Below are 22,398 nucleotides of genomic sequence, written 5' to 3'. Positions count from 1 at the left end.
AAATTACTGCAACAACTACTTGTTTAGAAACCTGTCACTTAAATGGAAGTGCTCAGTTTTTATGTTATGTATGACTGTTGCTGGTAATATGTAATAATATCTAGGACATTTAAGGAAGTATACCCTTAAACAGAAAAACATACTGTTAATAAACAGAATATGAAGAAACAGCTTATATGCACTAACAAGGACTAATGTAGCACACACTGCAATAAATCTGTGACAGGATGATGTCTGTGACAGGAACTCAGATATTTACTCATATACTGTACATAATGCTAGGGGACGTATATCTCACCTAGGAGATGTAAAATACCTCAAAGATGTAATAATCATAAATAAATTCAGGAGAGCAAGTTCTAAGAAATTGAATGTCTTATATTTGTTGCTCTGTTGTAGAGGAATACTGTTCAGGAAAAGATATCCTCTAAAAGACCTTGAGGAAATGGAGCAGATGGTTGTATGTGCTATCCCACTTAAATTCAAAGTGGCTTTATAAATACTCAGAAAAAATAAAGCAATGTTTCCCCAGTCTTTTATACAAGTAAAAGAAGCTAAAAGTTGATTTTTTGTTGATATTCAAATTGGAATTCCAAAACAAAAGATTGACTTTTTACACTAAAATGATTTTCAACTCCAAACTGGTGGTGAACTAATAGTTCAATATACATTGTTATTAGAATTATTTGTACGTTGGATTGCTGTATCAATACACCTCATAGGATAAGGAAACATTCCAGTTTGGGATGAGACAAGGTAGGCCTCAACAGGGGCTGCAGCATTTGTTGCTGCTGGACAGTGTCCCTGCTGGGCAGAGATCTCTGTGGATCCCTGCACCTGCACAGGTTTTTAATGAGAGCACAGTGGGAGTCCTGGGGGAGCTCCTGTGCACGCCTGGGGGCTGTGCCTGAGCCGCCAGTACAACGTGTTCTGGACACCCTGTGCTCTCATGGCTGCACAGACTGGCCACACACCAAATGTGCTCTGAGACTGCTGTGCCTAGAATAATCTGTGGGGCCAGTCAACTAAAATTTGGGTGGTTGTTGCTAGAAACTGGGTTCTGCCATCAAAACAGTAGAATTGGCAGGTATAGGGAGTAAATCCTCTAAGAATCCTTTCTAATTTTTAAGAGGCATCTATCTGAAATACACAGACTACAGGATCTTGGCGACTGGTGCTTCTCTGCTCTGGTTAAATACTGTTTTGCTCCTTGGCTTCTGTCCTGTTTCCACAAGAGGAAATAGCATCTCTTTCCCTCTCATGGCTGGTGATTGTTTTTCTCTCAATCTGTAGCTTTATTATGAATCAGAGGGAGCCAAGGGCCAGGAGTGACTTGCAATCCTCAGCACATGCTGGTTTCTTCAGACGTACTGCTTAGTAAGGAAATAAATTAGCGAGGGGTAAAAGACGCAATATGGTGCTTACCACCCAATTTCAGCACATTAAATATATACAATCTGCACTTCATTCCCACTAAAAATAACACTTAGATTAATGCAGCTTTCTTTGATATATTAAATAGAGAAATCATTAGCATGAATTACAAAGCAGGGAAAGTGTGGTTCACGGTGTCTGTCACGTCAGAGCTGTGCATTAGGATGGATGTGGGCAGTTTGATGGAGCAGAGCGAGAATACACCCAGGAGTGAGACAGGGCACGTATCTCCACAAGTGTCATCGACTACTTCTGGAATTAAAGGCAGGTCTTTTAAGTACATATATTTCTATTTTGAGATAGTCCATATTTAAACACTTTAATTTTTAGCAAGACTTCAGAATGTACAGCTCCAACTGATGTCTGGGCTGGCTACTCAGTATCCGAGTTCCAAACTTGAGGACTGAAATTTAGAAGGCAGTTTTGAAAATCCTGGCCTCAGCTTCCCTGGGTTTCTTAATTCCTAGTGTGATATCTGAATGGCCTTATCCATCTTTGGCTGATTGAAATCTGCTGAGAAAATGCAGTAGGAATAATTATTACTCTATCTCACAAATCTTGATGAGCTTTTTAACTAATATCTTTAATACCATTCAAATTTCATAATATAATAATCTTTGTAAAAACAAATCTAGAATATCTTTTATTTTGGTAGCTATATAATATCTTACAGTGTTAAGGCTGTGCACAAAGGCAGTTTAGAAAGCTGAACATCTCTGATACATTTTCCAAATGGAGACAACTGCACTCTGAAGAGGGATCTGCATTAGATCACACAGACTGCAGCAAATTCACCACTAGAATACAGGATTTCTGATACAAAATTTACTTCACTGAACACTAAATCAGCTGTTCTTAAACTCCTGGTGGATACAGGCAGTTGTTTGTCATAGTATCCAGGTTGCTTTCTTGCCTCCCCTGGGAAAATTAATTGGAAGTGCAGTTAAAAATAAGTTGGTACTATTACCTTTTCCCTTAAGTGATTCATGTTTGTTACCACTGGGATGCTACTCAGTAATGAAACCAAAAGAATCACTTGCTGCATCGCTGGGGCAGAGAATCTGCTTGACTTAATTGGGAAGGGTCAGCAAATTTGCAGCAGGTACTGTTGTTATACTTACAGAAAATAATTTTGTGGTGTATTGCGTAATTTTGGATATCAATCTCAATTATAAAGGACAGGAAAAAAATCTGCCATGGCTTACGGAATTTATTGGTTTTTGAAAACTAATTCACTTAAGATACACAAGTGTACATCAATTGAAAGTCAGACTGATGGCCAGGGGTCATTGCATAGAAGTGGCATTTTATTGTGATGAAGCCTTGTGATGCATTTTTTTCTTTTTGTCCTGAAATTGATCTTGAAATCGCTGTGTCTTGCAGGCATTGCTAAGTGAGTGCAAGGCAATAGCAGTGTATCAGCAGGGTGAGGGCTGCCCAGCAGAGTCCGAGGGAGGCAGCAGGATGCCATCTGTCTGAGGGAAGACTCCAACAGAACCCTGGCATAGTACAAGGATTTCTAATATGGAAATAGGCACAGGAGATTTTCAGAAGTCTCCTCAGGTCTTGCAGTGGTCTCCAGCCTCAGATATTGCAATTAAAAAAAGATTTTGTCTACTCATGTCTCTTTGCTGAATATCTAACTAAACTATTGTGATTTTTCATAACTAAGGAATAGTCTGCTGTCAGGAATTGGACTTAATGAATCAGATCTTGTAAGTTTCCAGACCTTGCAGGAAAAATAAAAATATGCCACAGACAGTGTACACACCTTTTTGGGGGAAATGCCCTTAGAATATCTACCAAATGGAGGTGACCTTTTTTCTCTCCTCAGAATTGTCTGCCTCCCCGGTAAGAGACGGGCTATGCCAACAGTGGGCACCAAATGCCCTTCCAGGAGCTGTGAAGATAGCTTTGGAGGATAGCACGGACAGCCGTGGAGATACATGGATATGCATCCGGGCTTAGAATGGCACGATTTGGCTTTTGAAATGCATTTTTGAAGGTTCCTGTGAGGAAGATGGGGAAACCTTAGGGGTTTAGTGTTTAATGTGGGCCTGGTCAGCTTTCTGCTGATGACTGCTGAACATCAGACTCCCCGTCACCCATGCACGGGCGGCGTGCCCTAATGGGAGAAGCGTGGGGATGGGGATCTGCTCCATCCGGAGGGACACAGCTCCCCACAGACTCCAGCCGGGCGTGGGGCAGCACGGACAGACCCGTGCGGAGGGAAGGGGGGATGGCAGCAGGGCAGGGTCCGCCCTCCAGCCCCGCTCCGGTCCTGTCAGCCCCGGCTGCTCCCGGGTCTCAGGGGCCCCAGGCCCCCCTCATGCCTTGGAAACCTCGGCTCCGCAGTGCCGGGGGCCCCCTCGGGACTCGGGGTCTGGGGTCTGCTGGCTCCCCTCGGGACTCGGGGTCTGGGGTCTACTGGCTCCCCTCGGAACTCGGGGTCTGGGATCCCCGGGCTCCCCTCACAGCTGGGGACTGAGAGCCGCCGCCTCCCGCTGTGTCACGGGCACACCGGGGCTCCTCAGGCGCCAGGGTGCCCTCGGGGCCCGGGGTACCCTGACTCTCAGGATATCGTCTTAAGCTGCGCCCAGGGGAGGTTTAGGTTGGCTATTAGGAAGAAGTTCACAAGAAGGATTAGACACTGAAATGGGCGGCACAGGGAGGTGGTGGAGTCACCGTCCCCGGAGGAAAGACTGGACGTGGCACTTGGTGTCATGGTACAGTTGACGTGGTGATGTTCGCAGAGAGGTTGAACCCGATGATCTCAGAGGTCTTTTCCAACCCCAGGGATTCCGCGATCCCTTCACGCTGCTGGCGTTGGGACACCCCGGCTGCCCTCCCGCACGGGTTCCCCCGGCAGCTGAGGGCTGTCACCGGCTCCCCGCAGGGCCGGGGGCTGACACCCCTGTGACCGCCCGGGGCGGCGCCGCCGCCGGCCAGCCGCTCCCGGGGGAGGCGCGGGCGGAGAGCAGCGGGGACCCCCCGGGCGGGGATCCCGTCCCGCGGCTGCCGGAGGCGGAGCCGCCGCCCCCGCGCCCCGTGCCCGCCCTCCCGGCGTGCCCCGCGGAGGGGCGGGCGGCTCATGTCCGCCATCCCGGCGTGCTGCGCGCCCGGGCAGCAGCCGGAGCAGCCGCGGCGGCCGCGTCCCCTCCCTGCGCTGTGAGACAGCAGCACCGCCCGCGGAGCGCGAGTGAGGAGCCGCCGCCCGCGCCTCTCCCCCCGCGTCCTCCTGCTCCTGCTGCTCCTCCGCCCTGTCCCGCGCCGCTGCCCGGCCGGCCATGCCGTCTCGGGCAAGGTAATGAGCCGCAGAGCCCCGGGGTCTCGGCTGAGCGGCACCGGCAGCAGGCAGCACTACCACCCGCGGGGCTGGAATGACTGGCAACCCAGGTGGGTAGGGCTGGGGCCGGGGGCGCGGGCTCGGCGCTGTGAGAGCGGGGCGGGCGGCTCGGCCGGGCCCCACCGCCGGGCCTGGGGGAGCGGGGCGGCGGCGGAGCCACTTCCTGGCGGCCGGGCCTAGCGCGGGAGGGCGGGCGGGCCCAGGCGGCGGGACGGGGCCGCGTCTGCCGGAGGCGGGACGGGGCCGGTGTGTCAGCGCTCGGCGGGGTGGGAGCTCCCGCGGCCTGTAACGAGTGCGGCCGGTGGCCGGTGTGTGCCTGCGGGCAGCGCGTCCCTGCCTGGCGGCCGCGGCGCGGGGAAGCGGGGGTGGGCTCGGGTCCCGTATTCTCAGCCTGGTTTTCAGCTGGAGCACAGCCAGGGAAGAGCTGAGGCTGCAGGAGTACTCGTGGTTTTTTGAGGGTTAACACCGTACTACATAGGTTTATTTTGGATTTTTTTTTTTTTTTAACAATCAGGGGAGAATAGTTGATCTATATAAGCTCTCACCCCAGCCTACTTAAAATGTGTTGTAAGGCTTTAGGTGTGTTTACATCTGGCACGTTTTAGTAAAATTCAAAATCTGTTCATTTCTTTAGTTAGATGTAGAGAGTGTATTTCAGGTCCTTATTATTTCTAATCTATCTCATGCCAGTGTATTTGCCCTGCTGCTCAGTCTTGCTGTTTTCAACGTCAAAATTGTCATGTAGAAATCCTAAAAAAAATTGGTGTGTCGTAGGGTTTTTAAAAAAATATGTTTTTAGAGTTTTTGAAAGTTTAACGCAACATGAGACCCGACTTACAAACTTTCCAGTAGAGACCAGAGTGGCACATGCTTGGGAATGTATTGACAGGTGATGGTCCCAGTCTCATGTAGTTTGGACTAGAAAAATTGGGTGAATGTGAAGGTCACTTCAGCATTTACTGTGAAAGAAGTTTTCCTTTTGCTTGAACAGCAAACAGGCTAACAGCCCAGCCTCTAGGGCCAGTGCTAGAGGCTGTTCAATTCTTAATGGTGTATGGGGCATGGTTATTTAAATTCTAATTTCTTCTGTGATTGAGATACTTAGTCACATAACTTACTCTTTTTTCCTCACTTAAGAACTTACGAACATTATTGGTGAAATTTTCTTAGAGCATCTAGATTTTTTTGGGGGAGAGAATTAAGAAGACTGATCTCTTACTCCTTACCTACTTCTTCACTTCAGTTTTCTTGGCTGCAGTCTGTAATTCTGGGCCCTAACTCATGACCTTTCCACCTGGAAGAAATTGGATGTGTCTTTGCAGTGGATGACTTCTATAAATGGATTTTTCATGAGTTCTGTCTTTTTATCTAGAAAATACATTTTCTGAGGGCTAGGAAGCTGATTTTATCCAATGTAGTATTGCCTACAGAGGCTTCAGTAGAGTTAAGGCTGACAGTAAGAGTGTAGCTGCAGAAATGCTTTGCCTGGTGAAAAGGTTTAAGAAGTTACCTCCATGTGTGGCTCTGGTGTGTTCCCTGTAGTCTGGTGCCTCCTTAGCTCTCCAGTACAGCTGTGTGACCTGGGCTGCTGAAACAATTGTCACAAATTGCCACAAAGCCACAGCAGAGCCGAAGCTCTGAGAGCACCAGGGGAAGTGTGGCAGCCTAAGGGAGCCCAGCATGGATGGGGCCTTGTTCTGTTTCCATCATGCTGTGTGATCAACTGCTTCTGCTGAGAAATAGCCAGCACCTCTGTGCTGGTCCTGACACTTCTCAGAATTTAACTGTATAATTTCCTATTATTATTATTATTGTGGGGGATACCAGGAATCAGAAATGTTCACACAATCCCAAGCACAGCACATTTTCATCTATGTGCAGTGCTCCATTTTTTTACATCTCAGAAAGATTGGTGATGGGAAACCTGAGTCTACACTATGAATTTAAGGACAGGTCAGAGATTAAATCAGGCTGTCTAGTTGGTGTTAACTAATTTTTGAAAGTGATTCATATGCACGGTTGAAAGGAGATCTCTTATATAAAACTGACAGTCTTTGTTTCTTTCATAATTTGAAATATGATCTTGGACAAACCCCGCAACACAAATATACCCACATATTCTTTCCTTCCCCTTTCTGCTGGCTGTTGGTTCCATTTACTTCAGGTGATACTGGTAAATGCTTTCTTGCAGGGTGTGGAAGAGGTGAAGGAAGTGGCCCAAGTAGTGAAAGCTGTAATAATTGTAGCTGTTTCAAGTTCCTAAGGGTAAAAAAAGGAACTGCTGATACATGGGTGTATCATCAGATGGATTGTTTTCAAATGCACTTTTTGGTGTGTGTAAAAGTGACTAGATTGATTTTCATTAGTAGGTCCAGATTTCCTCTCAGTTTTCAGTAATTCTGATCAGCACTGGGGCTTGTGGTGAACAGAGTGTGAAACTGAAAGTTGGAGTGCAAAGCTATTTTTAAGAAAAAGTAGTTTTTAATGAAAATGAGATTTCTTTTCTGTGTGTGTGTATGCAGTCATACATCATGGACTGGTTTTCCAGCAGTGTGTGTGCAGATAGAGCTGCCTGTGTTACAGAGGAAGAAGTTGTCCTGATGTACAGGGGGGTATCACTTTGTGCACTGCTGTGTACCAGACTCAGTTAATAGCAACACAAAAACTTTGTAGACAGATGTTGGATGGATGTGACAGAGAACACTGAAGGATTTCTCGAGAAGACTTAATAAGAGTTTGTTCCCCCTTCTCCTAATCTTTGCAGCTGTCTAGACCTTTGCTTCTTTCTTTCTTTCTTTTCTCTTTGTTCAGCAGATTTCACTGCATTTTCCCTGTTACAACTCTTGAGGCAAGAAATAAAATCATTTCAATGTGCAGGTTTTGTGTGTGAGCAGAGTTCATGTGTTAGAGTGGTGAGGGCTAATTATGGACTGAAACAAGCAGCACTGCTCTTTGGGAGGAAATGCAGGAGTGTGAGTGCAGGGTAGCAGGTTATCAAGTGCAGGGTGCACTATGGCATTCTTAGGTGAAAGTGTGAAAAGGAAGACAAAATTTTAATTAACAGGACCTCTCTCTCTCTCTCACCTATTATAAATGTAGGTTAGCAGGGGAGAATATGAAAAAGTGTAAAACAACATCTTTCACATCTGAGCAAGTTTCCAGAAGTATCCTATTAGGTTTTAGTACTGAAATAATGAAAATGGCATGTGTCCTCTCCTACAGTATAAGTCAGTGTTACAAGTTACTAATTTCTGTTAGCATGGTGCTTGCCAAACCAAGTTACTGCCTGGTCCTCATGGGTTTAGACTCGATGAGACAAGGCAGTAAAAATATGGTCTCCTTCCAGGTAAACTGTGGCCTAAGCAGCCCTTCCAGCAAATTGGCTGGAAGTTTGTAACTGAGGACAAGTAAGTACCCTGTCTTTATTTCAAACAGGTTGTGAGATATTGGCAGGGAGCAAAGAAACTCGTTAGACCAAATGGCCCAAGAAAGTGCTGCTCAGAGCAGTGCTTTGCACATGGCTGTGAGGGGAAGAGCAAGCTCTCACTGTGGAAATTGTCTGGTCATAATGCTGCATCCAGGCAGTGAATGAGAAACAGGTGATGGTAGCAGTGCTGGGTAGAAGGAAAGTTGAGACAGAGACTGTTTCTTCTGTGCTTGCATGTACAACAAAGTACCTGTAAAATTTGTTAGCAATAGGCTGAAACCATTGTTTGCATGGGTGAGAGACCTGAAAGTTGGCAACATAGAGGTGTTTGAGGCTGTTGCTGTGATTACCTAAGAATGGGTGTAGAGTCATGTAGAGTGAAAGTGGAGATGACTTCTGTCCCTTCAGGCGTAGCTGAGAGAGAGGAGAGCAAAGGCTGAGATAGGGCAGGACAGAGAAAAGTAGTCAGTGATGTTAAGGCAGCTTAAAAATGAGATGTAGGATCAGTTTTAAGGTTCCATTGTGAAAATATCAATGGAAGCCTTGGGAGGAGATTCAGTGGACTGCATGTGGGAGATGCTGAACAGGAATGGGTTCAGTTCTGGAGTTGCAGCCATAATTCTTGATCTCCTTTCACTTTTGTGTTAAGTATGATGATAACTCTTTGATCTCACACCTTCCCAAGCTTTTTTTTGGGTTTTGGTAAAATGGAGAAGATGAGATTTGTAATGTAAGAACCTTTGTTTTTAATGTGAAGACAGAGGAGAGTGAGATGTGAGAAAGATTAAAGAAGATGAAAGTGTGTCAGTGGGAAGCAGAAGAAACTTGGAATGTGGATTGTTTTCCATTCAAGAACAGCCATACTAAATCAGACCAAGGGTTCAGTTAGTTCAACATCCTGTACCCCAAAATGTCTGTTGGAATTCACCTGTGGAAAAAGAGGATGTGTGAATGTGATTCCCTTCCCTGACATTCCCTTCTCATAATGCCCAGTGGGGAACAGAATGAAATTGGTGAGCTGCTCTCTGAGAAGGGAGTGACACAGAATCAGAGGTGATTTGAAATGCTGCTGTGATGGCAGGTAGATGTCCAGCAATGGAGCTGGCAGAATTGCAGTGCGAAGATAGTTAATTAGTTATTTCATGAATAGAAAACACAGCCTCTTGTATTTTCTCAGCACAGAGAAGAAGCAGAAGTTGGCTTTGGGGTGGGTTCAGCCAGGCTCTGGCTTGGCAGGATGGATCAAGTGATGAGAAGATCATGGCAAAAAGAATCTCTGCATGCCAGTGGCAGAACAGTCAGAAACTTGGTGGGACGCTGTTAATTTGGGTGAATACAGTGACTCTTTAAAATTTTAAATATTTTACTGATACTTAATTTCAGTAATGAAGAATTTATTGACATTACTTCAAATAAACTTGGCAAATAGAGCAAGTAAGCAAATGAAGTCAACTGACTTGGGTAATAATAGAGCTCACTCAGTAGAGTTGCCTTGGAATAAATCTTTCATGTAGGTTCTGTACTTGGAAATAAAATCAAATAGAATAATTAAGTGATTTTTGTCTCAAAATAATGTCCATATGGCAGGGTTGTTCTGAAAAAGCTACCCATAATGAACAGTATACACTAGATTGTAGCAAGTTATTGGACAAAAATTCTTAAGGCTTCCATATAACAAAAATATCAATGCATTTTTGATCTATTTTTCTTTTTTTTTCTGGGTAAGTTAAACTAGTTGCTCTTAGCTGTGCTCTCTTCAGTCAGACAAATTGGTAAGTCAAATTAAATTTATACTTTTGATGAAATGAGATAGTAGACTTATTTTTGAATAGTCGGTTTCCCTTTGTATGCCAGTGGAAAAAAATAAGCAGCCTTTTTGGAGAGGGAGGACACACTAGTGGCTATTTCTGCTTATTTATGTGGGTGAACTATTTTCTTTTCCTGTTGGACAAAGGCAGGTTTAAAATCACCCTGCAGAAAACTGGATGCAGTATCTTCTGTTTAAGGATATTGCTAAAACAGTGTCTGCAGCCACTTGGTGGTGATGGGCAGTCTTCCACCAGAACCAGACACAGATGAAAACTCTCATGTGAGCTCTTGAAGTACTTTGTTTACTCTCCATCAGTGAGCTTTTCAGGTAGAAGTAATGCAGTGTGCCAAATAAACTTTGGAAGCTACAGTATAAGGTAATCATAGTCATGTTCATCTTTGCAGTTTCCCATTTTGATTTCATCTAATATAGCATTTGTATTTTTGCTTATCTGTTGCTAACTTTGTACTTTGAGACTCTATCAATATATGATGTTTGTTAGATGTGTGACGATGTATTTAACCTAAATTTGTTGTTACTTAGGTTAATGCTGAGCATTAGGTCTGTCGTGTAACCTGCCATCAGCTTGGTGCAATTTCAGTGTAAATATCACCATGTGAGCAGAACTGTGCCCTCCTGAAATGCAGGCATGGGCTGAGGTGACCAGCACTACAGTGCTGCCCATTGCCTGGGGGAATGGCTGGAGGGAGGCAGAAAATGTAATTATTTTAAAACTTTGGCAAGTACCTTCACACAGAGTGCCTGCCTTTGAGTTCTGAGGGGCTGTCTTTCAAAATAGCAACCACATTCCTGTCATGAGAAATGGTATCTTTGAGAAATGGGTTTGGAAATGGAGTGTGTGTGCCTGTGAGTGTGCACAGCAGTGGCACCCAGGTGTCTGGAGCACAGGGGCAGGTGCTGGGTCACAGCCCCAGCTCTTGATGAGCCCTTGGCACAAGTGCCCAGAGTGGTGTTGCAGGAGCCCCCAGTGCAGCTCTGGAGTTCCCTTCCCCCTGAGGAGTGGTGAGTGCCCCTGGGCAGCTGGAAATGCACAGTCTGTCACTCCTCTGCTCTGCCTCTGCTGTGCAGCTCCTTATGAGCTCCTTCCCATTGGAAGTCCCCTTTCCAGGCAATACAGGCCACAGCAGTTGGTTGGGTCACAAGATACCAGCATCTTTCTAGGATGATTTTTCTCTCTGTCTCATAAAGATAGCCAGGAGTTTCTATTCTACTGAAGCTACATGTTTATTGTAGTGGGAACAGTGTTGTCAGTGGGCATTATTGTCTCTTAAATTGATATATAGGAGAAAAATTACATTTTTTACTAAAATTGGACTCACCTTTTAGTTGGTGATAAAGTGTGAGCAGGTTGGCTTGCAGTTGGCTGTTCCAGAAGCCAGAATGAAGTGAGTGTGTGGGTTTTCCTGGGGAAACAATAGGCTCACGTATTTTACCACAATGGAAAATTTTACAAAGCGTTCACAGGCTGTCCTGTGGGAAGTGGGGTTAGCTGAGAACATGTGTAGTCCTTCAGTTGATAGGGATGCACAGAACAGTGTTAAAAATTGTACATTTAATCAGCTTTTCTACAGACGTAGGAATTTCAGTGTTAATGGCTGACAGTTAGAGATGATTCAGTTTACAGCACATTGCCTTAAAAAAAGCGATGCCCTTTGGGAAGGTAAAGGTAAGAAGCCATCAGTACTTCAATTTGCCAGCTGAAAATTTGTCAGCCTGTTTCATTGAAAGGCTAATGCTATTGCTCAAAGTGAACTGGGAGGTTTTAGGGCAAGAAGATCTGGGGTCTCTGTGTATGTCTGGAAATTTGTACATGATTTGGTCACATTTGAAGTTCATACCATGTGAAGTGCAGAACTTTCCTGTTCAGCATAGCTTAGGTGAATGATGGTGGAACAATTAAATAAAGATTTTTACAATCCTAGCTAACTGTCATGAATAGAGACTTTTACTAAGGCTTTGCCTCTGGAGTAGCATAGCCTATTTTTCAAATAGTCCAAGCAAGTGCCCAACAAAGCAGTAGATGTGATGGCACAGTGAATACTGAGTGAGAAAAACTGTCCTACTGTGTATGTCTAAAAATGAACTTGCTTACAGTGCAAAAGGGAATAATACCTGCCAAGCAAATGTAATATCAACTTGCACTGTGAGAACACAAGTACAGTTTTCTTATTGTTCCAAACTGATAATATAGTGTCTTTTAACATTCTCAGGAGAATAAAATGTGTATCTTTAATTGTAGTTGATTTTGCAAGTGTCAGTGCTCATGGTATTCCTCTTCCAGTTGTACTGAGGCTGAGCTGTGTTGGACAGTAGCAAGGCTTTAGTACTGCTTAAGTAACAACTGCTTATCAAAAAGTTTACCTGTGCTTTTCCCTTTTGGCCTTGAGATGTATTTCCCTTTTTCCTGAATTTGTCTACCAGTTCTAATCACAGTCCTGTCTTGAAAAGGAAAAATGAAAGAAATTTTCTTTAAGGACATGTGGTGTTTATCCTTACACATATTGTAGTTAATTTACAGAAGTGATCTGTCCTGCTTTTTTGCTAAATAATCGAATGAACTATCCAAAAGTTTAAGTAAAAATAGTAGATCTTTAGAGTAGGGAAAGCTTGTTGTGAATAATCTGAATAGTCTGATTCCAAATACACTGGAGTTGAGTGAAATTCTGCTGACTTTCCTTTGGATGGGTATTGCTTTATTTGTTTTAATGTCATCCCCCCACTGTTGCTCGTAAGAGTGTATTTAAAGTGATTGGTTGAGTTTACGTTCTGAAGTCTCATGCACACATGTTTATTATTAGAGTCCTGTATGTTTAAAAATTAAACCATTTAGTGTGTCCAGGGAGAAGAGTTGATTTCATAATTCTAATCTTTTCCCTTAAAAGTTTAGCCTGGTCTATATCAGTTTTCTGATAGGAGAGTGGTTCAAACCTAATGCACATTTTTTTTTAAGTTGCCTTTTATCTGTAGACATTTACACTTAAGGATCACAGCTCTTAATTTACCTTTCAGTTTTTTCACAGTAAACTCTGCTTCCTTCCTTTTTTATTTTGTAAAAACTTCAGATGTGATTTTTGTGCTGATGATCAGTTACATTCTTCCATCTAATAAGAGGGTTTATGTTGCTGAGTAAGGCCCATGGCATATTACATAAATGTTCATCTGTAGATTAGTGATGACTTTCACAAATGGTGGGCTGTGTCATCCAGCTGTGATACATACCTGGACTGGTTGTGTTTTATTTGTCACCTCTGGGAAGTAATGTTTTCCTTGTACAGACATGCAACTGGAAAGAGACTTGAGAAGGTCATCAGAAAAGGCACTGGCACACTAGAATGCATTTCCTTTGCATGTTGCTGTGATAATTAGTCAATTCCTGTCCCAATGTGAATTTAAGGTCACTTTTTAAGCAACAGGTTAGACAAACAACTTTTTTGACTTAGTGAAATACATTTGGGATTGTCATTTAAGTATGTTGCATTTATAAGTGAATGTGAATCCCGCTTCTGTTATATCCCTACATAAAAAAAATATTTTTCTCTTTGTAGAACTGACAGTGCATCAGCTGACCAGGACAATTTAAAATATTCTTCATCCAGAGATCGGGGCAGTTCTGCCTCCTATGGATTACAACCCTCAAATTCAGCTGTGGTGTCTCGGCAAAGACACGATGATATCAGAGTCCACACTGACATACAGAATGAAGAAAAAGGTACCCAGATTGCTATTTCACGTGTGATTGTGAGGGGATGAGCAGGGAAAGGCAGGAAGCTGAAATGGTGGAGAAACTCTTATTTTGTTTTGGTTTTTTTTTTCCCCTTCCCCCCAAAAAGGCAGTGAACTGATTTGTCTCATTGCCACAGTATCAGTGTTTGGGAGATTAGTCAGGCATCAAAGAATTGCTGTGGTTGTTGTGAATACTGAGAAAAGCATGCAGTTGTGTTAGGAGAAGAATGCAAGAAGGGCTTGATGTGTTAACAGAATTAGTACTTTTTTCTGAAGAGTGATATTCTGGATGTGTCTGGTCTTCAGGCTGTAATTTCTTCCTGAATAGTCTCCAGTACTTCTGGTATTGGATTAAATGGGCTACAAGGCTGATCTATTGCCTGTTGCAGCTTTTCTGCACCAAACTGGAATCTTTATTCAGTAATCAGTTCTATATTCTTATAATAATGTCAGTTTCTACTTTCATGTACCTCAGTCTGACTTCATGTAAATCATGTGATGTGTGATTCATACATTTTTACTGGTTTTGGTTTTTTTTTATCCTTAGGATGTAAATACTATCTCTAGGAAATAACTAAACAGTCAGAATCATATCTTTTCTGTAATTATGGAAAATCCGTATTATGATTTTTTTCTTTTATTGCCAAATACAGATATCAAATTGGAGGATTTCTTACTTGTAGAGTCAGTTTTGACTATGTAAATCCTCAGGCAGGCCAGACTCAAGAAGAAATCTCACAGGAATAGTAGTGTGGGAGTTTTTGTTCAGGAACCTAAAAAGTATTTGAACTCCCCCCAGTTCTGACTGTAAATAATTGCTGTATCTTAGGGGAACTTACAGCTGGATGCAAATTATTTTTTTTATAGGTAGAAGGTAGTGTTAGTAGGTGGGGGCAGCATGAAGCATGTTTATCTGCATAGTTTGAGAACCTTAAGATTTGTTTTACTTCAGCAGAGAAACTGCTTAGGAGTTGAGTGTATTTGTCTGTCTGCTAATGTGGAATGTTGTACTGTGTTTAACACAGACTGGCATAGGGGGTTGTTCTTGTAATTTGAAGGGTGCTGGTATTTAAAGAATGTACTGGCAGTGCAGTGAAATAGTAACTTTTGGACAAATTCAGAAAGGTAGTTTGTGGAGTTGCTGGGGAAATGCCATTTGAGAAGAAAAATGTACCTGGCTCTCCCTCCAGTGCTGTATCTTGCAGGGCATGTCTCTGCTAGCTCAGCACTTTGCTGTTTTGTTCAGGTGTGACTTGAAAAGAAGTGATTGGGATATTCTAACTATAAAATCAAGTTCCAGGTGTATCTAGTTCATTTTTATTATTGGAGAAATTTGTAAGCTTAAAGATGCAGAATAGTTTCTCTGTTTACTAAGATTTTTCAGTTCATCTGTTGGAGTCTGTCAGCATGGAATTTTCATTTGAGATTTTCTGTCCTGGCTTCTATATGCCCCCTACCCATCTCCCCCCAGTTTCTGGTGTTAATAATAAAAATCACTTACAAATTGATGATTTTTGGAGGTTTTTCAGGTTTGAAAACCTCCAAGGATGTGACTCTTATGTTTAGGCTCAAATGCATTATTGCTGTTGGAAGTTACTTCCTTCATAGGACAGTGTGGTTTGTTCTGACAAAATAAAGTGAAAATGGCACACTTGCTTGTTTCTGTTTAAAAACTGAGCTGTAAAAAATAATGTTGTAAATCTAAATAGATACAAACTATCTTTGCTGTAATTGTAGTTAACCAATTACAAGTAAGACTTTGCACAGGGTTTTCTGTAATGGTAGGGCAGCCCCATGGGTACAGGGATGCACAAATGTATACTGGTAGTTAATATCTGCTTTTTATCAAATATTTTGCCTTAAAGAAACATTTGTTAAATCTACTAAGGTCCAGGTTCACTTTTTTATCAATCCTTTAGTCTCAGTAGGCAGCCTCTTATGGGGAGCCACCTCTCCTTTTCCCCAGACCTTTTATACATTGAAGCAGGTGAACTTGCGGAAATATCTTTTCTGAAAGAAACCTTGCATGTTTTTTATTGTTGTGGGATTCATTTTATTGGTTGATTCTTCCCTGTCTTGGACAAGGAAGGCACTTCAGAAATGTTCCTTGGAGGTGAGTCTAATCCATTGAGTGAAGGATTGGGCAGGCTCAGGGAACAGTTTCACTTCTCTGCAGTATTGAGGGGAAGAACCTGCCCTCAAAGTGCTGTGGCAAGCTGGAAAATTTCCAGTCTCAGCATTTGAGTATGCTTTCTCTTGTGCATCTAGGGGTAAGATCAACTGAATTACTCAAAATGATGCTTTTATTTTCATTTTCTATTGTTACCAAAGATGTATCTTAAGTGGGAGAATGGAGAACGTAGACTCCTTAATTGAGGGTGATACCAGTATTAGTGAAAATGTTGACCTTTATGTTTAAGGAGAGTTGTTCAATCTGTGCAAGTTCATATTGTCTTTTCAAAAACTTTCTTTTTTTTGGCCATTTTACTTAGCTTATGTGATGGATTCATAGGGAAAGCAGGATGGAGATTTCATGTACATAAAGGAGCAAGTAAATGAAAATACCTAGCTATGTGTACTGGTAGTTTGACCTTGTATTTTACAAGGCCTTTCATGTCAAAGTAATAATAAGAAAACATTAAATGCAACAAAATTGATATTAAACTTTATGACAATAGTGGGTTTTTTTCATGTAAAAAAAAAAAAAGACAGACGAGATTCTTAATCTGTGACCTGGAAATTTACAGGATGTAACAAAACATTGATGCATGTGGAAGTGAAGAAGGAAGCTAAAGGAGGTGGTAGAGGACTGAGCTGCTAATTTCTGTATGAATTGAATAAGTCACAGCTCAGCACCCTGGGAAATGTGTGGTCTGAGAGCCTGATCTAATGTCCCATTGGTTTGTCCACAGGTGGCTACAGTGTCAATGGAGGATCTGGGGAAAATACTTATGGTCGGAAGTCGTTGGGGCAAGAGCTGAGAGTTAACAATGTGACCAATGCTGATTTTACCAGTGTTCCGCATGGGAATCGTGCTTTAGCCACAAAAGACATGAGGAAATCACAGGGTAAGGACATTGCTGATTTTCAGGAAGAGGATATCTCTTTTGGCAATATTTCTCATGTTCAGAATATGAAAAGAAGTTCTGTGGTTATGCAGTCTGTATGGATTTTATTTTTTATGATACATGATCAGATGGTGTTGATGGAAACTTGTTTTGCTCGTTTTTTGTCTTGTTTTACTGTTCCTTGTGCTGAGGCTTCCTCCATAGGTTTGGCAGATCTCTCAACGACCTGGCTTAGGCTGTTAATCTTTCAATTTCCTTTAGATGGCTTTTGAACTCTTGCTTAGATTAGGCAGATTTGGCAGAGACGTCTCCAAGAAGGAGAACTTGCTTTGGATTTGTTGCAAATGGATGCCTGAGTAAAAAATTGGTAATTAATGAGCCCCAGTGTGGGAAGAGCAGCAGTGGCTGGGAGCAGCTCAGCTGTTCCTGTTCTCCCTGGGCTGCAGGACAAGCAGTGATCACGTCCTGTCACTGTGTCCTGAGCCTGCCACTGCTCCTGCTCCCTCTTGCTGAGGAACAGAGGCCAGGGAGGAGCTGGAAGTATCCTAAGAATGTGGCCAAGGTCTGGGGAGATGCAGCAAGAACAAATTTGGAGTTTCAACAGGGTGCAGGAATGCTGGGCTTGTGTTTTTGAGGAAGAAGGCTTCACTCTTCCCACTATTCGAGGTTTGAGTCATAGTTAAAAAAAAAAAGTTATTCTAAGCATTTTTTGAATGGAAATAGAAACTTTATGACTAAGCACTGTCACTTATTGCATCACTTAGTATAAGTAGTAGTTGTGCCACTGGTAAAATCTGCCTGCTTTATGCCAGGCACATTATAAACATGAGGACAGGCTGTTTCTTCTCAAGAATTAATATTTCAGAGGAGAAAAAAGAATGTTCAGTGTACTTTGCAGTGGAAGAGCTGAGGTGTAAGTGCTGACATGATTGTTTCAAAAATGTGATTTTAGGAATGGGTTAAACTAAGACTTTAGAATCCCATTCTGGTGTCTTGGTCTAAAATTATGTAGTACTTTTAGTGTCTTTTTATGTTTATGTAGAGGAGATAGATTTTTCATTTGAAGAGTGTTCTTTCTGCCAGTGCTAAATAATGGTTAATTCAGACTGTTTTCCTGGGTATGTGAGCATCCCTTTAATACTTAAAAGGTTAGGATATATAATTTTGGATGACTGAAGTTGCTGCTTATGACTTGCCTGTTTTCTCTCCTTGAAATGTCAGATTTCAAGAGTTTGTCCTTTTGAACGTGGCTGTCTGATTGTTGTAGGTTTCAGCAAGTCATTTTGGTTTTTTGTATCTTCTTTAAAATACAACAGGATTATGCTGCAACAAGATTTTGGGTTTTAAGTTCTTTGATATTTTCTTGTTAGTATATTCATTAAACAATTTTAAAAATAGTCTTCTGTGAGTTAGCATGTGGCTGAGACCTTGCTGAATTTTCACAAAGTGGATGTCACAGGTATTTGTTAAGTAGTGCTTTGATTAGTGTAGCTTCTTTTGTGTTCTTGGTTAATATTTTTTGCTTCTTTTTTTTCCTTAAAGTTGTAATTGTGACTTAACAATTAGCTGACCCTATTGGGGAGTAATGCCAACGTAGATTAGCTATGAACTGAATAAAGAGAAAGCTGCTTTAGTCACACCAGATGAGTGATGTCTAGCAGAGTAGAGCAGAAAGCTCTGTAGCTATCTTGGATTTTCTCATTAGTCATGTTGACTAAGAATGCCTCATCGCACTCCATGAATCCTCTGATTTGAACCACCATGAAACATTTAATGTTAAACTTACTGAAAGAAATTTTGTTTCCTTTTTTCTAACGAGGGCAATTAACTATTTGTGAATTCATCATTTGTCCCTGAAGCAGGTGAGCTGCATTGTGGCCATCTCTGGTATTGTGTCCTGTTGGCCAGGTTTGGTGAGGTGTTACCTTAGGAAGGTTCATTCTCCCCCATCATGATCTGCCTGAGTGAACTGCCAGCTCCCTCTTCACACTGGGGGCTTCTGTTCCTCAGTAAATGAAGAGCAGATCTGTTTTCCTGTTTGAAGCAGAACCCTGCTACCTGTCAGAGAGAAATTGTTTGTTTGCAGTTGCCTGAACTTAAATCTGGTTCTTTGCTTCGGGAAGCAGCTTGTTTTTTCCACAAGGTTTTCTCAAAGTATTGTTTGTTGAATTATTTTTGTTTATTCTACAAGAAGTCTGGTTTAATCTTATCCCACACCATTTTTTTTTAGTTCCATTTATATAGAAGGAAACTAAGTCCAGATTTTTGTGTAGAAGTAAGACACTTCTGCTTAGTTCTGAATGAGTTCAACAGGTACTGGGCTGTGCACATGAAGAAATGAAATATTTTGGTAGCTAAATTGGATTTTACATTTAACTTCCTTTAATGAAAATTTAAAACCAATCAGGTTTTATTTTTAATTATTTTCTTAAAAGACTATTATGACTTATTTATTCTACTCATACACATATTGGATAACACAGTACTGTTGATAAATGCTGTAGGAGAAAATACAGAATTTCTTTTTCCAGAGCGACCGTTGTCTTATTCTGACGAGTCTCGACTGTCAAATCTTCTTCGGAGGATTACTCGGGAAGACGACAGAGACCGAAGACTGGCTACTGTAAAGCAACTGAAAGAATTCATTCAGCAACCAGAAAACAAACTGGTCAGCAATTCTTACTTTTCCATTGCATTGGGTAGTTCTTGTTTTATAAAACTGTCTTTTTCAAATCTGAGTATTGGGATATGTCTGCAGGAATTATCTTGTTTACAAAGAATTTCGTTCCACAGGAAAGGAGAGGTGTATTCCTGGATTGTCTGTCTTGTTTCCATAATTCAGGAAATGTTTTATTGGGATGTACTGCCTTAAGCTAAACTGCTGAATGCCTGAACTAATGTAGATTAGCTATTATAGGAATTTACATGGCATGTGTGTGGCTTTCTTTGACTGCTCTTAGGAATAGCCTCTGGATCCCTCAGAAAGGAAACAGTGAGAAAGGAAAGTGTTGTTGTCTTGTTCAAGAACTGCTTCTTAAATTAAAAATACCCAGGTTTTCTATTCTTGTGAACAGCTCATCTTAGAGCTACTCAGCTTTCTAACTAAACATCTCTGTATGTGGGAAGAGAACTAAGTAAGTCTTTGTTTTCATTACATCTTTAGGAGTTCTGGTGGTTTGCTGAAGTCTCTAATGTCCTCAAGTGTTTTTTAAGGATATGGGGATGGGAAGGGAAGTATCCCACTGTGGGTATAAATTTTTAATATTACGTATTTTGAAATGAAATATTAAAGAGCATATTGTCTGACACATCTCCCCCACTGTTTTGGAAAGCTTAAGAGTTCTCCAAGTACTGAAAAAGCAGGAAGTGATGGTTTAATATCCTGCCACTCATTTGCAAGCAGTGCTCTGATACTTTAGCTGTGGGATCTGTGTCTGTCCTTGCTCATAAGAAATTGGTTCATTTTCTCATTGTATTTTAATTAACCAGTGATAATTGTGCCCTTTTCCAAAGGACATGAGACTTGAATATGGGGAATATTCTGGTCTGTGCACCTAGGTGTAAGCAGCCCTTGTGCAAGCCTGGTTAACACTTCAGCTTTCCTCTTGTTGCTACAAGGGTTTAGGAAGTAAATGCTTTCCACAGTTATTCTGTGGTTATTTTTAGAGACTTCCATTGTTCTTCATGAGCTTTTTCCCATTGTAAAATTTTATTTTGTAACTGCATTTTATTTAGGTTTATTGGTATCTCAGAATATACTGAAATTGCCATTGTAATGTCTAAGTCAGCAATGACAAACTTTGTTGGTGGTCAGAATATTAGAAGTTTGTCACCTAGAAGCTCCTCTGAGCTCACTAATGAGAATAAGATCAGATGTCAAGTGATATCAAGGCCAAAACTTCATAATGGACAGTTCTAGCAGTAGTTCCTGCAGGTCTTGACACTACTGAGTTCTTTTCATCTTCAGGGCTGAAATATGAGTTCAGAGTAAAGTGGTAGAAGTCAGTAGTCTCTTGTCATCTAATGGAGTCCTGCTTTAGCTTCTAAATTATAGAGATGTCTTTTCCTTTTTAGCCAGTCTTGCAGGTACCAGACACATTTTCAAAATGCCCTTATGAGTTCTGAGGGGTCAAGCATGTGGATCTCTGTCCCTCCAGCCTCAAAAGCATGATGTTGCTCAAAACTTTAAACAAAAACTGGCTACCATCCACAGTGTTAAAGGGGAATGTCTTTCTGAAGAGAAGAGAATGAACCTTTTTATTAACTTGTCATGGAAACTTCCTGTTAATATGTTACACAGTTGCAGCTAATGTGTGATTTTTCAATCAGATCAGTAAAGTGGCAGGGGTTTAGTGCATGTTAGGAAAACAAGTCTTTCTGGTTGTGTTTGCTGAGAAGCACTAGTTCATCAATAATGCTTCACCTCCAAAATTCCATTTCACTAAAATGCAGGGTTGCCTAAATAGAAACTTTAATACTTCAGATTATATTATGAGTTCCATAAAATTTTCCAGTGATACAATTGATTTATTAGTGTTAGAAATTTGGGCTTTAGTAGATGCTACTCATGAGCTGTGTGATGTGTCTTCCGTGGTGATGTAATGTTGTCAGCAAGAACTAAACTTGGAACAGACCTTGATAGCAGGCTGCCAGTATTTTCATGGCTACTGTAAATAAATATCAAATATAACATCTAGGATAATATTGCAGTGTTGCTTAATATAGTTGATGCTAGTCTGCAATGGCCATGGAAAGCATAATGGCATTCAAGGAGAGCTGGGAGTGTTGTGTTTAGTGTGGGTGTAAGCAGGACCTGTTGTGGAGGCAGTATTGGGCAATTGCTGTGCTTATGCCTTTTATGTGTCTTATATTACAGGTACTTGTTAAACAACTGGATAATATCCTGACTGCCATTCATGATGTGCTCAATGAAAGGTAAATTGAAAAAATGCTCTAAAGGAGAAAAATAACGTCAGTATTAGTTTGAAATAGAGAGGGAAAAGTTTGAGAGAAAGTGATTTGCTAGTTTTGCATGGGTGTCCCATTGCAGGAACAGAATGAAATTGGGGTAAATAAAGGCTCTTAGGCATATCAGCAGTTCTGTGGGGCTGTCTAGAGTACACCTCCCTTGGACAGAATGTGGAGGCACAAGTGTGGCTTTGGTGCTGTGGGCAGTGTGGAGTCTGCCTCAGGTGTGTTCACTCAGCTGCTGGAGCTGTGCACTGCTGTGGTGGGGTAGCTTCCAAAGTGAAATGAGTTTTTTTAGAAGCTGAGTCATTTACATCCAATGAAGAATGTATGTAGAGGATGCTGAGGTTTGTGTGGGCTTTTAGGTGCTTAGGTCAGTGTTGTTTCCCAGACTCAGCTGCATATTAAGAACTATTTCTATTGGGTAGTGTGTTGCTAATAAAACAGCACATTTGCATACTTTATTCCAGTTGATTTACTCCATAGAAATAATATTTCTTAGAATTTTATCTTAGCTTTGCCACTGCTGCCGTTAAGTAGGAGAGAAGCAGCTTCATTTCTGCGTCTATTTTCTTTTGCTTTAGAAAATGCATAATTCTGT

General features: G+C 41.8%; 1 protein-coding gene across 2 annotated transcripts in view; it reads left to right on the top strand.

Annotated features, from left to right (window-relative positions):
• Positions 1 to 4,524: 4,524 nt before the first annotated feature.
• The window catches only part of SMG1 (SMG1 nonsense mediated mRNA decay associated PI3K related kinase), a 60,869-nt gene continuing 42,995 nt past the window's right edge, over positions 4,525 to 22,398 (top strand). The window contains exons 1-5 of one of the 2 annotated variants that reach the window (XM_064725506.1): positions 4,525 to 4,830; positions 13,584 to 13,747; positions 16,674 to 16,829; positions 19,361 to 19,497; positions 21,706 to 21,764. In XM_064725506.1, coding sequence (XP_064581576.1) covers positions 4,742 to 4,830; positions 13,584 to 13,747; positions 16,674 to 16,829; positions 19,361 to 19,497; positions 21,706 to 21,764 — 605 coding nt within the window. In that variant the 5' untranslated portion in view covers positions 4,525 to 4,741. The remainder of the gene's footprint in view (positions 4,831 to 13,583; positions 13,748 to 16,673; positions 16,830 to 19,360; positions 19,498 to 21,705; positions 21,765 to 22,398) is intronic. The other variant, XM_064725507.1, reaches the window with a different exon arrangement.

This window comes from Zonotrichia leucophrys, chromosome 14, assembly GCF_028769735.1.
Source record: "Zonotrichia leucophrys gambelii isolate GWCS_2022_RI chromosome 14, RI_Zleu_2.0, whole genome shotgun sequence".
NCBI lineage: Eukaryota > Metazoa > Chordata > Aves > Passeriformes > Passerellidae > Zonotrichia > Zonotrichia leucophrys.
The sequence above is the reverse complement of the archived record's forward strand: the minus strand, read 5'-3'. Positions and strand labels throughout refer to the sequence as shown.